The sequence below is a fragment of the Calypte anna genome, chromosome 5A (genome assembly GCF_003957555.1).
Source record: "Calypte anna isolate BGI_N300 chromosome 5A, bCalAnn1_v1.p, whole genome shotgun sequence".
NCBI lineage: Eukaryota > Metazoa > Chordata > Aves > Apodiformes > Trochilidae > Calypte > Calypte anna.
Genome location: NC_044251.1, coordinates 32307271 through 32323412, shown reverse-complemented (window position 1 = coordinate 32323412; position 16142 = coordinate 32307271). Strand labels below are relative to the sequence as shown.

The 16142-nt window shown below is 39.0% G+C and overlaps 1 protein-coding gene across 6 annotated transcripts in view; it reads right to left on the bottom strand.

Annotated features, from left to right (window-relative positions):
- Nucleotides 1-15660, bottom strand: part of PPP2R5C (protein phosphatase 2 regulatory subunit B'gamma) — a 64413-nt gene extending 48753 nt beyond the window's left edge. The window contains exons 1-2 of one of the 6 annotated variants that reach the window (XM_030451762.1): nucleotides 15581-15660; nucleotides 13314-13379 (exon numbers count right to left, since the gene is read on the bottom strand). Coding sequence is in view for 1 of the 6 variants with exons in the window: in XM_030451757.1 (XP_030307617.1) it covers nucleotides 13314-13379; nucleotides 15024-15050 (93 nt within the window). In the remaining 5 variants the exon portion in view is untranslated. Of the gene's footprint in view, nucleotides 1-13313; nucleotides 13380-14048; nucleotides 14072-14750; nucleotides 14894-15023; nucleotides 15172-15580 lie in introns of those variants that run through there. The other 5 variants (XM_030451757.1, XM_030451759.1, XM_030451764.1 and 2 more) reach the window with 5 other exon arrangements.
- Nucleotides 15661-16142: the final 482 nt, after the last annotated feature.

Sequence of the window (16142 nt, the reverse complement as noted above, 5' to 3'; positions counted from 1 at the left end):
ACGGGACTTTGTCTATTTACAGCAGCTGAACCTTTACTGTGTCTCATCGCCAGAGTCCTAAGCTTGGCTTAGGATATTCAGGCTTTAATATAAAGTTAAATGAGAGTCTTATGATTGTAGTAGGTCCAGCAGCTTCTAAAACTACATAAATGTTTGTAGCACTTTATGGCATACTCAGAGAAAGTTGCTTTTACTCTAATAATCCCTACCAGATTGTCACAGTACCTCTGAATGAAGTAACTAACAAACCCAGAAAAATTGTGTCCACCTACAGGTTTTCATGTTGCTGTTATTTCCCAGACTACTCAAGATAGTGTTCTCTATCCAGCTGAATAAAGTACATCATTAACAAATGCCTGTCAGAACCTGTGATGATGCCTTTCTTTTTAAAGTAGGAAAAGCAGGTTTAAAGTAGGTAATAGTTAACTTTTTACATATGAATACTTTTGTGAAGTTCTTTGCAAGAATGATAAAACATATGAGTGACCCATGCTAAGAATATAGAAAACAGCTGAGCGCGAAATCTTACTGCAAGTAATGCAGTTCATTTTACAGGACCTTAATTTGCTGTAGAAACCTTTTGAATTTGTGAACTGTTTTATTCTAAAGCTCGCACATTTGAAAATATACCTTGGCACTTCTCTCTTACAGGGAAAACACACTTTCCTTTTCAGGAAGTAGCCATGTGATAAGAAATAAAAATTAGAGGGGAATGGGATTAAGGATGGAGATCAACTTGTAACACTACTGCTTTGCCAGTCTGAATGGATTTAGAGTTTTATAAAGTATAGTAGACGTGGAAGCAGTGTTTCATTCCTGTATGAGATATCATCTATGGTATTTTCATAGTGATATGGCCAAAACAGCAGAAACCACTTTTCTTCATGTTCTAAAAAAGTTTTCCAGGATAACTTACTCATCAGCACTTCTCAAACGGTCTTGGAGTGTACCCATTCAGTGTACATGTTACCATATATCAATTTCTCTACCTTTAGAATTTAAGATAGTAATTTTACACAAATTTTGTTCTAGTAGCCCAACTTAGACAAGTTATATGTATATATATATATGTTATATGTTATATATATATGTATGTATATATGTTATATATATATACACGTATATCGGTAACAATTTACCAATTTGTGCTATACTATACACACAGTACTTTATGTAGCAAAGACACAACTGAAAGCAACACTTTTTCCTTGAACACATTTCATGTGACTATTTTGTGAAATTAGTACTATAACAGCAGATACTGTTTCAATCTTATAGCACATAAGGGGAGACAGTACACTGAACTGCAGAAGTTTTAAGTTACCAAAAATACTCTCAAACTTGCTTCAGTAAAAATGGCATAAATCAGCAATTTAAAAGCATTTACTTGCAACTGCACTGCATTTTTCCAACAATTTCACTTCTTAATCCCAAACACTAAATGCTTAGCAATCTTTTTTTCTGAAATACAGGTGATCTACGAGGTAAATTCTATCCATTAATTCAAGGTTTTAAAAAAACATTTCAAATGAAATTATAAATACACCAAGCAGAAAGAAAAACTGCACAAGAATTTAAGCAGTAATGACTTACCAAGTATTAAAAAATAAAACCTAATTAAGTTGCATTATAAACACTACTACTGTACAGGATTCTTTATTTTCAATATTGTGCTTAAGCCTAGTTCTGTTTTCTGATCTTGCTGTCTTCCACTCCCACCTGTTTTTTGTTCATTACTTGGAACAGGAAAAGCAGCTTTCCTGCTTCCTCTATTCCCAAACAAATTCTCAATTTTGAATTAGCAAGTGCTCACATGTGCTCACATGCACACACTACAGTATCCCAAAGTAACACACACCTCAGGGAACCAAATATTCTAAATTGCAGATTTAAACTCTAAAATTAGCCAAATGTGGTTATTTAAGAGGATGGGCAACATTTCTAATTAGAAATGTTTAAAGAAAGCATTTTTTTGTTGCTATGGCAACTTACCAGCTAGCAGTGATCACTCCAGTGTAATTCTAGCTCTGAATCACTGGCCAATTTATCCAACAGATTTCCCCCCTCCTTTCTACCATCAACCATGATCATCCCTGCTTTCAGTCATGCTTCAGTCATTCAGACAGCACATACCAGAAAGCTGCCAAAATGGTTTTCAGTCGATTATTATTATTTGAATACTACACTGCCCAGCTGTACCCAACGACCTCTGCAGGTCATCGGGTCTGTAAGCCCTTCCATGAGTTTCCAGAGCTTCCATGAAACCAGGCCTGGAATAGAAGAGCACCTGGAGAAAGTAAATTAGCTTAGGCCACACAGGTAAGGAACCTAAACCACCCCTCTGAAAAGGAAACAAATTCAGACTAACAGTTCTGTGTATTGATCTGCTAAAGGTTTCAAAGTTAACATACTTAGCTTATTATGAAGGTACAACACTGATAAGTCCATATCAAAGAGCCAGTCAAACTCTGCTTACTCCACTAACAAACTAAACTGCTTCAGAAACCACAATTCCTGAGAATAAGCAATGGACATTCTGCTATATCAGAGAATGTATTAGGCACCAGAACAATAAAACTAAATTTTTTATGAATTCTTCTCCTGTGGCTAGACTGGGAAATACATATTCTTCCCCTGGTTCTGACAAGCAGCTTCCTCCTACTCAGATGTCTAAATACTCATAGACACATTCAATGCCAAAAGTGCTCATAAACCCCTAAAAATATGTATAAATTAATTTGAAAAAAATGTCAGATTGAGAATGTGTTTCTCCAGATCATAATTAAAACACAATCTTTGAATTTTCTGATACATACCTTTTTAAAAACTAAGGGCTTTACAGACTTTTAAGAACGTAAAGTCAAAATCACATTGGTCCTTATTGTCCTAACTGCTGCTTTTAGTAATTGAAAAATGATAGTTTATTTCTTCAGTTTCCTTGAATAATCTAGAAATAATTTAGGAGAATAAAAGGCAGAGAGGAGAGAAGGAGGTTTCTTGCCAGACATGGCAGTTCAAGATACACAGCCCTTGAATCCCTTCTTTTCCTGAATCTGCCTGCATTAAGCGAAATATGGTACATTCTTATCTTAATATCACTGTGTTGAGCAGAGTTGTATCCCTCACCCCCCTAACTCCTATGCAGGCAAGTATATTTCAGCACATAACACTAAGTTTGTGACTAGGGAAAATAAGATGAGTAGACCACACAGATCTACAGTTACAGCCACTTCTCTTTTTAAATTAAAATAATCAAACAGTCCATGTTGTGACTTTTATTTTTGGTTGTCCCTCTAGGACATGAGAGTGTACTGGGATCTGGAAGGAGGTTCCACCCTGCATCCCATGTATGTCAACATGTCTTTCAGAAGACCCTATTCTTCTCTGAAAGTCCCCCAGAAATATGGCATTCAGGCTACCTTGACCAAATGTGAGCAACCAGAACTCTGTCATACCTTACCTTTGAAAGCACATTCACTAATAACTGAATTATACTGAAGTACACAAAGTCTCCTGCTCCACAAAATCAAGGGAGCTTCCAAGTGGGGTCCTCTCTATAACAATGCAGCAGGCTTCCATACTAGTTTCCAAGATAAACTGGCCTGAGAAGGGTAAGGATTTGAAGATAATAACAATATGACCTGGATTCATCTGGAATTCAAGATTTAAAAATCTGCATGGCTTACTAGTGACAAAAATCAGATCACCTAAAGTACAAGGCAAAATAAATTCTATCTGCCTGAAAAAACCCATGCTACTAGGCAGTATCCTATGTAGTGCTTCATGACACAGAGCAGACTAACAGAAATCCATTAATTTCTCCCCTCTAATGAGTATCACCACTGAATTTAAGTTTATATCAATGTGTACACCATCCCAGGGTGGAGCAGCGAGTCACATACAAGTCAGAACCTTGAAAATGACTCTGGACTAAGTCTGGGTAGATGAACTTTGTACCAGTTACCACATAGTTATGATTCTCTGTGAAAGGCAGGTAAAGAGAGAGAAATACATTAGAGGTATTTGTTATGAGAATCATTAGTCTGACTCCGAGAATAGAGAGAGCACATATTAATGCAGAATCCCTTCCTTCTTTTCCTTTTGGTATAAGTAGTCTCCATAGACTTATTTTTCATTAAGATAAACAGAGGTCTGATCTATAGCACTCATTTCTTGTGAAGGCAGCCTGAAAAGCAGCTATGAAAGCATTCTGGGTTATATCCAAAATACACTTATAATGAAACTAAAAAATAATTTCCTGAACATGAGAGGGACATTTACAATTTCATTTTCAAAACTGTGTTAAGTGTCCAGTATGTCATCAAAAGAATTTGGCTAAGAAGTTGAGGCCCAATACATAATAGCATACGTAGGCTCAGAAGTTGAACTTAATTTCTTGACACGAGAACTGAAATCAAAGATAAGAAGGGAAAATGGGTGGAAAGCAGTTACAAGCCCTCTGTGCAGTTTTCTGCCCTCTGCAGTAACTTCAAAGTAGTGTGAAAATCTCTGAACACTCCTGGAGTCTTGAACTCTGCTGCAGAGCTCTCCTTCACATATCTTCATTTAAAGCTCCGTTTTGGGGGTGGAAACAGGGACAAACTGTGTCTGGCACACAGCCCAGTAGCCATGAATGGTAAATATATCCACAACATACCTGCAGGAGGTGCACTGGTAGTATTAAACAGCTGGGACCATGATGCTGTTCAAGACAATATACATCATTTGTCAGATGATTTCAGTGCTGAGTTAACACCACCAGTGCAACATGCTTCCCAACAGAACAACATCAGAATAAACACTTGTTACTATGATATAAAAGATAAGGCTCGACAGAGATATCCAGAGAGACTGCAGTAATTCTAATTCATGCAAGTAGTGCCCAGTGACTGGAAAGGAGTATGTTATGGATCAGCTAGTTATAATCTTTAACATCAGTATTTTCAATCTACAGAGACTTGGTGCAAACTATGTAAAGCTTAATAGAAAGGAATTCTTAAGTATCTGGACACAAAAGGGGCATAAACAATCCAAAGGATCCACAAACAATCCAGCTAAGTAGGGAAACAATATGTTTGCTGGGTACCATTTTGGATGGCAAACAGTTCTGAGGTCCTCAGTTTCTTGAGGATTCTTGCTACTATGCCATTATTCACTAGTTTCACTGCCACAAGATTGTTTGGGCAGACAGCTTATGGAGGAGCCTCTGGAGATGGAATTTATAGGGCGGAAGGCTTTGGTTGGTTTCACAGAGACTGCAATTTAGATTTGTGTTGGTTTTCCTCAACAAAATCATTTGCCAGAATGATAATCTGGATTTACCTGCTAGAGTGATCTTTGCAGCTGCCTTTCTAGCAAGTTTATTATCATTAAAGATTCTCTCAGTGGTTGAGATATACTGGATAGTACAATGGTAGTCTCAGCATAACTGATGTTTTTATTTGGTAAGATAGGAAGATCTGCATCCTAGAGCTTTGAGGATCCTTATTATTATAAGGATAAAAAGATTAACTTTTCAACAGGAGAGTGATGACAAGGCTTATATATTTTAGCACACTGTAATCAGCACTCACTAATTTACATCGTGGTACTTGTTTAGCAACTGTGATTTTGCATTTACGTATAGCAATGCTACTGCTGGCTATTCTTGATGTCTAACTATGAAGTTCCATTAGTGTTTTGTCAGAGATAACATGAAGTTTGTTGAGTTGCATCAGAGACTGGGAAGTTTCCTACAAACAGTGAAGTTCACCTGGCCCTCTCCATGGGGGACGGGTGTGCCAAGTAAGTTTTACAGTCACAGACTATTTCAGAAAACTCACTGACAACTTGCTGAAGCTCTTCTGCCTTTCTTGTTGGAGTTTACTTTTCCTGACATAAAGCACTGCCTGTATTTCCTCTTAGCTGCTTACACAGAAGGCTCTAATCGTATCTTCTAAAGAATTGGATCACCACAGTTTTGTGCAACACACTTGACTTGTAACACATAAACTCAATACTGATGATTGCCCAAGATGTCTCAGCTTGGTGTAGTGCACCCTTGATATTCTTGCACTGTGATTTTACATTCATAGTTAAGTATTAATAGCAAAAGTCTTGGTTTCCATTTGCTCCTTGTAAGCTTAATTTAGTTTTAACTAGTTTCCTCCAGGAACAGACATTTGATTCCTTTCAGTCAGTGATGAGCTCTGCAGCCTGAGGTCATAAGAGTACTGGCAAAGAAGACAGGGTGTCCAGGCTCAGACTAAGTGGGTTCATGCTGCTTTGCGTTGGCTGAAACACCACGAGTGAGCACCTGGTAGTTCACAAACACAGGAAGCAAACATTTGCTTCTTTATGCATCCTCTATAAGGAAACTTCAAAAAACAAATGCCCCTAGAAAAGTAAAATTTGTTACCTGCAACCAGCAGTTAGCTAATTAAATATTATTAAAACCAGATAATGTCCTAAGTATTATTTAAAAACATTTATACTGAGATTAAAGTAATTTAAGATAGGCCATAATTTATTGAGATTCTTAGTTTGTTGATTTTCCATTGTAATTTCTCTCTGATGAGACTGAATCACCCTTTTACTTTTAAGAAACCAAATAAAAGCTACCATTGAGCTCTTTATACCCACACACACACAAATATATATGCAGATACACACATTTTAAGTAAAACATGCACACAAATACCTAATTTGTTTAAAGCCCCAACTCCTATACTCTGCTGTAAATTTTAGTTACATAAAGCCACTGATGAGCTACATCTACTGTATATGGTATGGCTGTATCAAAAATGTCTGTATTCTTGTGCTCCCTGATCCATTTATGATAGTTTCTTATTTCACATACTCATATTGCAGTATTTTTTGCTTCACCCCTACCCCTCAATTTGATATTTGTATTACATGCCAGAGTTACAGTCCAAGACAATTCCTAGGCATTTCAGTAGTATAACAACAACCATGTCTGCTTCTAAAGAATTGTTAACATCAAATCATTTCACCTTTGGCTGTCAAGATACTTTAATTGTACAAATCCCAAGAGAAGTATACTTTTCTGTACTCCATACTGATAAATAAGTGGTGATGAGGAAGTGTATCAATTCACAGTCACTATAAAGGTGTAGCAAATTACAATATTTGGGAGTCACCTTTTAAAAAAGTAGTTTAAGAGATGGGGCAGGAGATTTTTTTCACCTTTCAATTTATCCTCCAAGCCTATTGGGAAGGATGGGGGGAGGCAGGGGAACACAAAAAAACATAGCCTACCATCTCACTTGGAGGGTTTCAAATTTATTCTGTCTGCAAATGAAATTGAGGGGAAAAAACTGAAAGAATTTTATGTCTGTAAAGTCTATAAACATAAGATTCAACAACTACTACATTTTTGTTACTATTTTTACACTCTATGGGATAACTATATTAACAGTTCTGTACTACATGTGCATTAATGAACACCTGAGTCCTCTCAGGGTTTATGGAGTGCTAGGCCTTAACTCCTATGAAAAAAATTAAGACAAACTACTTAAATAAAGGATGAAAAGGATGTTTTCTATTCACAAACTGCAGATACTCTTTTTTGAAGACCACTTTGCTCCTTTTGATGAGAACAGGCTTTGCCTTCAGTGCTGTCCCCCCAGAAAGTAACTCAGTTTCAAGAACAATTAGGAAATAGAAGACAGCAAGTACTAAAACAAACCACAAACCAAAGATCTCACACAACATGAGTTACAAAAGCACTTGTCAGCCTTGTGTAAGAACTAGAAGGGTAGAGGATCCTGTTTTCAGAAGCATCTCCCTTTTAGGTAATGAAATACTTACAGCAGTATTTGATGCATTTCTTCAATCAATTAATTTTAAAAGCATAATATTAAAGTTACCTACCAAGCAGTGTTAAAGTATCCTCTTTCACTATTCAATATTATGGTATATATGCTTTGGATATGGAATGAAATTCCAGTTCCCAAAAGCAAAAGACAAGATGTCAATGAAAACTGAGAACAGGAAATTACAGAAGTCAAAACAAAAAATTGCATTTCTGCTTTAAGGGTAGCACACAGTACAACTTTCTGGTCAGCAAATGGGACCTGATTTAATTAGTACTAAAGGTATATTCATTCACTACACTTTCTATAATTATACAAAAAAACCCTAAAAAAACTTCTCTAGGAAAGAATATCAGAACTGCAAGCCATGAACAAAAATTAGTTTTCAAATTAATTTTTTAAACAAGTTGGCACACCAGTTTAAAGCCCAAAGCCCACAGACTTTATTTATTCAAGAGAAAATCCATCCTGATTTCATATGCAGTTTTGGATTAAAGTCCTGTTTTGCTAATGTTAGAAGTAAAATCTCAAACCAATAGCTCTAGAAATCAGAAAACAGAAGGTCTAGCACAGTAAATTTATAGCAATTCTGCAATTCAAACCTGAGAGGACTAGTTGTTAAAAACTTCAGACTTAAATCCATGAATCTCTCTTCTTCCATATGAAAGACTAGTGATTTCAACATCTTTTTCTACCTCCTTATGAACTACCTTGTGAAAACTCTGGCTATTCTGCCTACAAGTCAGGCTGGGCCTGACTTCTGGCAGAGAGATGAAAATCCTTACTGTTGCTGAAGTATTTTAAAGATGGCTCAGTAAAGAAAGACTTCTATAACTCATTGCCAGAGGCAATATTTTTCAGAAATGGTATAGAGCTTAAGAAATTAAATATTAAATAAAAAGACTTCACAAAGCAGGAAAGAAAAACTTCTGAAAGAAAAAGCCTGACAAAATTACTGAATTATCACCAGCATTTAACAAACCTACTGAAAAACTGCAAGACAGAGGAAGTACAAATGCATCAATCAGTACTCAATAAGGCTTTCCAAGTTTATTTTTTTAGTTGGTTTCAACAGTGATTATAGTCTGACATTAGCAACATATACTGTCAATAAATCACACACTTTCTCACCAGCCAAGAAAATTGTCCAATGCTGCTTCTATTTTATTACATTTTGAATTGTCTGAACTAAAACACCCAAACCAAAGACCTTTTAAGTAGAAAAAAAAAGGAGGGCAACGTAGGGAAACAATGAGATACACAAATACATCCAATGAGATACACAATGCACACAAACACACGTGTACTCCTCAAACCACATTAGTCTTCAATTTGCTGTTCTGCATGACACAAGAACAAAAAGGAGTTACAACTTCTCACTTGTTGAAAATCACCAAGTCAATACTTCACAAAAGTAGTCTTTCCTTTCTACAAACTACTCAGCACCTAGATTCCCAATTAATAAAATTTTACATTTAGAAGTTTCATGTCTTCTTAAACCAGTCCAGCTAGGCATAGAAGATGTTATCACTCCCAGTCACCTACTACTGCCTCAGATGAAAAGTTACCATCTACTTCTGACCCTCTACCATCACCACAACAGCAAACTGGGCAAGGCCTTCTAGACCATTTCAATGACTGGCTACAAGTGCAAGTTTTAGAAAACACCTTCCATCAGGCAAGACAGACAGAATAGGACTCTATATGGTTAAAATTTTAACTTCCCTCCCCTGTGGTTTTATTTGAAAACTACTGTTAAAAGTATTATAAAAAAACACAAATTTTTAGAAATGTTAAGATTTTTGCTAGAGACAGAAAAAATAACATTTCTCAACAATCATTAACTCTTAACAAACCACCTCATTCTAAACAAATTAGACTGACCTTAAGTTATTACTGCCTTGACTCAAAAGGAGACCTCTGTGACAAAAATGGACTCTACAACAAAGCTTATCCCTGAAGCAAGTAACTTCCTCTAAGGCCAGTTAAGTCACCGGGAATATGTCCATAAGTTACAAGGTGCCAGTATAGCCAAGCCCCACACCCAATTTTTTTTTGTTTTGTTCCTTGTTTGTGTTTTTTAGTATGGGTTTTGGGCACTGGTAAATACACCCCCAAGTATTTTATCAGAGTAGAGACACTGCTCCCCAACAAAAGAAAAACAATACACAACAGATTAAGTCTTTTTTCTCAACCAAAAGACACTAATATCCTGGACTAATTACTGAAGTAAAATGTTATGCTTAAAGGAACAGATTCAACTATTCTGGTGACTATTCAGTGTAATTCATTAATGGTTACTAACAGGTTACAGACTAAAGTTAAATGGGAGTTTAATCATATTAGCTCTTAAGTGTTCAAAAAATGAACAATATGTGCAAGTGGAATAATTGTATTAGGGTGCAGAACAACAAAGCACCATCAGTTAAACACACTGTGCAATTCTGGCAGCTCACTCACAAAAATGAGAATAGAATATGGAAACAAAGAAGGACAATCAAAGTAATGGAAGTCCCCCCATCTAGGGGAGATTATGCAGGACTTGGAAAAAAATAATCACATGCAACACTATAAAAAAGTCAATTGAATCATCAATAAAAAGAAAACCATTTTACAACACCTCAGCTAAGCAACCTTTTAAAGTTCTTCGAACCTTCTAAGCCTGGCATACTGGCTTAAAGAAACTATACCTGGATGGAAGACCATAAATCTACACTGCTTCTGAATCCTTCTTCTTGAGTACTAGCTACTGTTCACACAGCAAACATGAAGTGACACAGATCTCTCTTATCATGTAGCATGTATTTTTGGCATCACACCAAGCAACCAAGGCACAGGTATTGCAGGAATCATCATCTTTTATTCTTTGCCCTAAACATCTGCTTGGTGGGAATGCTAGAGACAGGAAAACAGGCAAGATGGTCCCTTCTTTCAAACACATCTAGAATGGGATACTTTGAGATTTAAATGAAAAGATATCTACTTCTGTAGGTCACCTGTGTGCTGCAGCTCCTCTTTTGGTACTTTTGTAGATGCTTATGTGCTACTGCTAAAATTTTCAAACTGAGAAAAGCATCAGCTTAAGTACTTTTGCCCACTTTTAGCATGACCATCCTGATCTGGCATACCAGTGAGAATTTCAAATCCTTTTCAAACCTGCTGTATGGCTTCACTTAACTGAAATATTTTTTCCTGACTGCAAGACAGGAAAAACATTTGTTCATATTTGTAAATATTAAGATCTGTTGTACTTCTTTATCTACAAAAGTCCAAGGAATCATTAATCTAGTTAAGTGCTATAAAGCCTTCTCTGGCAGGGGGGCTGGACTAGATGGTCTGCAGAGGTCCCTTCCAATTCCTAAAATTTCTGTGAAAAGTGTCTATAAATTGTTTGTGGGATGCTGCTGCTTGTGTTATCCCTGTTCCTTCAATATATTTTAAAGTCTAGAAACTGTGTGCTATAATTTGCATTAAATTCATTTGTATTAAAAGCATTTGCATTAAATGTATCTTGAGAAAATAAAAATAAATTAACCAACATATTTCCAAATCTACTCATAGTCTGGGGGAGCATTTTTAAAAGCCATGCTAAAGCACATGTGCAAAGCAATATGAATACAACTTCTTTAAAGAAAAATACCAAACCTAAATATATTGTGCTCCAGAATATTTCTGTATTTACTAATCTTCACTCTGTTAAGAGCTAGCCTCCTTTCAGCTCATGTAAGTAGCAGCTAACATACACCATGATTAAAGGGAGCCACATTAAGACGCAAAGTCTACATTACTATTTCTGTGCAATTATCCTATTAATTAAGCTAATGAGTCAAACATTGAGCTGTTCAAAATTGTACAGACTAATGCCCACTGGGAATGGCAGTCATAGTGTATGTGCCAGTCATATTCCCAATTTCTCTCCCATTCTGTCACTGCTCACATAGGATCACAGGTAACATAAGTAAACTGTACTCTTAATTTGAAATTCCACCAGGAAGATCACTGAAAAACACATGGCCACTACAACATATTCTCCCATTCAGGTTCATCTCTCTCACATTCTAAGCACAACTGAAAAAAACAAGCAGAAAAAAACAACAAAACCCAACAAGCCTACATCTGCAGAGAAAGAAATTACAAAGGAAACAGCACCTATCTTTTCTGCTAACATTTACAGATCTCCACTACTTAACTATGAGTGCTTTATATTCTATCCTGAAGTACCAAGAAGTAACAACAAAATTAGTTTTAATCCCTGCAGTTTGCCGTTCAGAAGTTTCAGAAAATAAGCAGTCAACAAGTGTATAGCAAAAATGCTAGTAATGATGAGCCTTAGAATTGCCCTGGAACTAAAATTTCCACAAAGTAATACCCTTTTTAATATCACAGCAATGCACTGCAAAGACAGAATGGATCACAATAAAGTACATCCATTTACACCATTATGAACATCTACAGTGATACATTTCACTTAAGGGTTTCCCTGGTAGCTAGCTGCCTCCACCAAAACTCCATCTGAATTCAACAAAATACCCAAGTTTTAATGATATTAAGAATTTATGACATGCATCTTTCTGCAGAAGAAACAAATGAGACTTGGGAGAAGTACATCAGAAGACACATCCCAAATGCTCCCATTCACCCACCCTCAACCATTATTTCAGGGAGGAAGAAGTCACAAGCCTGGATAAGTACTTTGTTATCAAAAATTATCTTTCAGTATCAAGACATGTAGTCTAGAGGCTGAAACATGTAAGCTTTTCAGTGTAGCATTTTACATTGAGGCTGGTATGAACTTTTTAAAGGAAATTTCAAAATCTACCTAAACAGTGGATTTCCAAATTAAGTAAATCTATTAATTCTGAGTTTCTGGACTAATATGGGGAAAGGAGTGAATAATCACTTAATTGACCCTTTCAAATCACTGCACCTTGCTGATAGGCAAAACACAGAGCAAAGCAGAGAAGAAAAAAACAACCTGCTTCCTCAACAGAATAATCAGTCAGAAATGGAACACTCTGTTGTGTACCTATAAAAAGAAAGCACACAACAAAAGAACTGGCAACCTTTGATTAAGCCTAAGGTCTCCTGACAATATAACAAGCTACTGATATCTAACTGATATCATCAACAGTTAGAGCAAATAAAGCTCTGGGAATTACAGAAACTGCAATGAGCAACTAAAGGACAAGTCCAAAACCTCATGAAATACAAGGAAATAAAATAATGTATGCTTCATAACAGAACAGAAATGGGTGAATATTTAAGACTGTACCAAGCAAGCATTTATTTACTTTAAATAAAATTAACTTGCTCAAAATGCACTTTCTCTTTAGTCTTAAAAATACATTTTGTCAAATACCAGGGCAACGGTTCCACAACCATTTTCTTCACAGTGACTTGTCATGTCAAACTTCTAACAATCTGGAGAAATTTAAAACAGTCTGCAAGAGTTATGACAAATCTGCCTGGGAAAAGCCTACACTTTTTAGTAATACTTACCTCATGTTCTTGGTTATCTTGTGCATCTTTGCCACTTTTTCCACTCTTGGCTGATTTTGCAGGTTCCTTTAAAAAAAAAAGTTTGTAGCTCCAGTTACTTTGAAAAGGAGGTATAGATAGATTTTCAAGTAAAGAAATTAATGCTTTTTAGACACCACCATTATTATTTACAGATAATATTATTTACAGATATACAAAAAAATACAGAAAAGATACTGTATGATTGGACAATCTTTGTACTGAACTATTTCTACAAAGCTGTTTTAAACACTTCTCATATGCTTCAAAATTCACCCATAAAAATAAATTTCCATGTAGCTAAGCTAGCACGGACAAAAAATGCAAGTGATTTGAACTGCATCTTAGAAATCACCTCTTTCATCTTTGGGTTTTAACTTGAGGAAAATCTGTATTTAGCTTATCTCTGAAACTACCATCAGTGCAGTACACATTTTACACTTGTTTTGTCTGTTCTAGAGGCTAGAAAGACTAACACTAAAAGTAGGCCTATAACTCAAATTTCCTCCTGACAGCACTATATTTAACTTGAAGCCTTCACCAGTAACATTTTTTTACTATTCTCAGAAGAAAGTAAATAGAAGTTTGAATGTTTTTAATATCAAAGATGGCAAGGTTACTAGGAAAAAGTTAAACCCTCCCAAACCACAACATCAAGCCTCCTTGTACCTAATTTAAATACAATGTTTAAAAACTAAGAGACGAGCAGAAGCATACCAAGCAGAAAAGGTTTAGACGGACAGTAGCCGGATGAGACAGACTGTCTACCTCACTGCTTCTAATTTCCATTCACACGGCTAACAAAATAAAGCGCAATCTAGTTAACTTTCAGCTGCATTTAGAAGTTTTCTGCAACCATAGCTTCTTCAAGTCCCTTTCATGGCTGCCAGACAAATCACTCCCGAGAGCACTGGGGAAAACTGAGGCAAAGCGAGGCCAATACTGCACTTTCTCCCACTATCAGGAAAAGGTGAGAAGATTATGTATGGCTGTTGTTGCTCCTTGAGTGCTTGAGGTGATCCCCAAAGCACAACTTCACCTGCAGCCAGAGCTACGCAGCACAAACTTCCCGGGACGGGGAAAGGAGCTGTGGGGACAGACTCGACCCCCTCAAAGCCATTAAGCTATGAAAAACACTCCTTGCTCCCCCCACAACACACCCGAACCGGCCTCGAAGTAAGAGACACCCCCTCTCAGATCACTCTCCCGCCAGGCATGGCTGAGGACACGTTTCCCATCCCCTCCCTCCAGCACTCCCCCGCACGCCAAACCCACGGCCTCCCTCCCTCCCTCCCTCCAGCTGCCCCCAACTCCGCTCCCGCCCCCGACTTCGGCGAGGCGTACCCCGGGGGCCGGCAAGACGATACCGAGACCCCTCCGCTCCTCACTCGCTACGGCACCCCCAGGACTAGGCCCTACCGGGAGCTGCCCCCTCCCCAGTACCCGACTCCGGGGGGAGGCAAGGGGGCCCGGCACAGACCGGGGATAGAAAGGGGCTACCCCTCGCCGGGCTCTCCTCAGCGCCGGTGAGCGCCTCGCCCGCCCCCTCAGAGCCGGGCTCCGCTCGCCGCTGCTGCCCCCCTCTCCCCGCCGCGCTCTACTCCAGGCCCCTCCTCCCCGTGGGGCCTGCGCCTCACAGCCTCCCCCCAGGGCCCGAGCAAACCTCACGACCCCCTCACCCCCCCGACTCACTTTTTCCTTCTTGTTTTTATTCGGCATGGCCGTCCCACGCGCCGCGGACCGGAAAGGCGCAACCCCCGGCGGCACCGACCCGCGCTGCGCCCGCCCCGCGCTGCCGCTCCCCCCGGCCTCGGCGACAGCGGCGGCCTCAGCCCTCCCCCCACCCCCTTCCTCCTCCGCCCCCCGCCCGCGGGGATGCGGCCGCTGCCGCCCCATTGGCTGCCGGCGACACGTGATCCGCGGCTCCCGGAGCGTCACCCCGAAGGCGGGGCTGGCGGCGGTGCCCGCCCCTCAACCCTCCCCGAGCGTTGGCGGGTTCGGGTTCGGGGCTCTTCCCGCTCCGCCCGGGGTGTGGAGCCGGCCCCGCGGCTCCAGCCACGCCATGGGGTGGGCCCCGCAGTCCAAGATGTTCCTCCCCCGCTCCTCTCAGTGAGGGGAAGCTGCGGGGAGGGTTGAGTTGTCGTGAGCGCCCCGAGTTTCCGTCAGGATTTTCCTCAGCCGCTGGCGCCCTGTGGGCAGTGAGAGGCCCCTGCAGCTCCCCCGCCCCGCTCCCACCCAGAGGTGCCTACCGGAGCCCACTCTCGAGTGGAGGGTACAGGCTCTGCCACTGTAGATGCAGAGCAAGGTGGGACCGCCGTGCGGGGTCCGGGAGCCTTTCGCTGGAGAGCGCTAAATGTTTAAGGAAGAAACAAATAAAATGATGTAGAGCATATCTGAAACATGCTGGCCCTGTGACCCATATCCACTGTGGTCATGGATAAGGAAAAGGTGAGCTTTGTATTGCTGCAGACTGATAGTATCTTTATCCCTTGCTTGTTTTTAAAAGCCTGGGTACAGGTTTATTGGTTTTCATGAATCCTACCTACAATACAGATTTTTTTTTTCCCCTAAAAATACTGCTTTCTGATCTCTCAAAGTTTTCATGAATCCTACCTGCTATACAGATTTTTTTTTCCCCAAACACATTTCTTTCTAATCTTTTGAAGCCAGAATGCAAAAATCAGAACAGTCTTCGTAAGCAAAAGAAGAAAAGTGCATGTACCTTATCTGTAAAACATACAAACTGTCTTATCCACGTGGCAGATATTAATGCCCAAGTTACTGTTAACTTGAGGAAAAAAGCACAGGGAA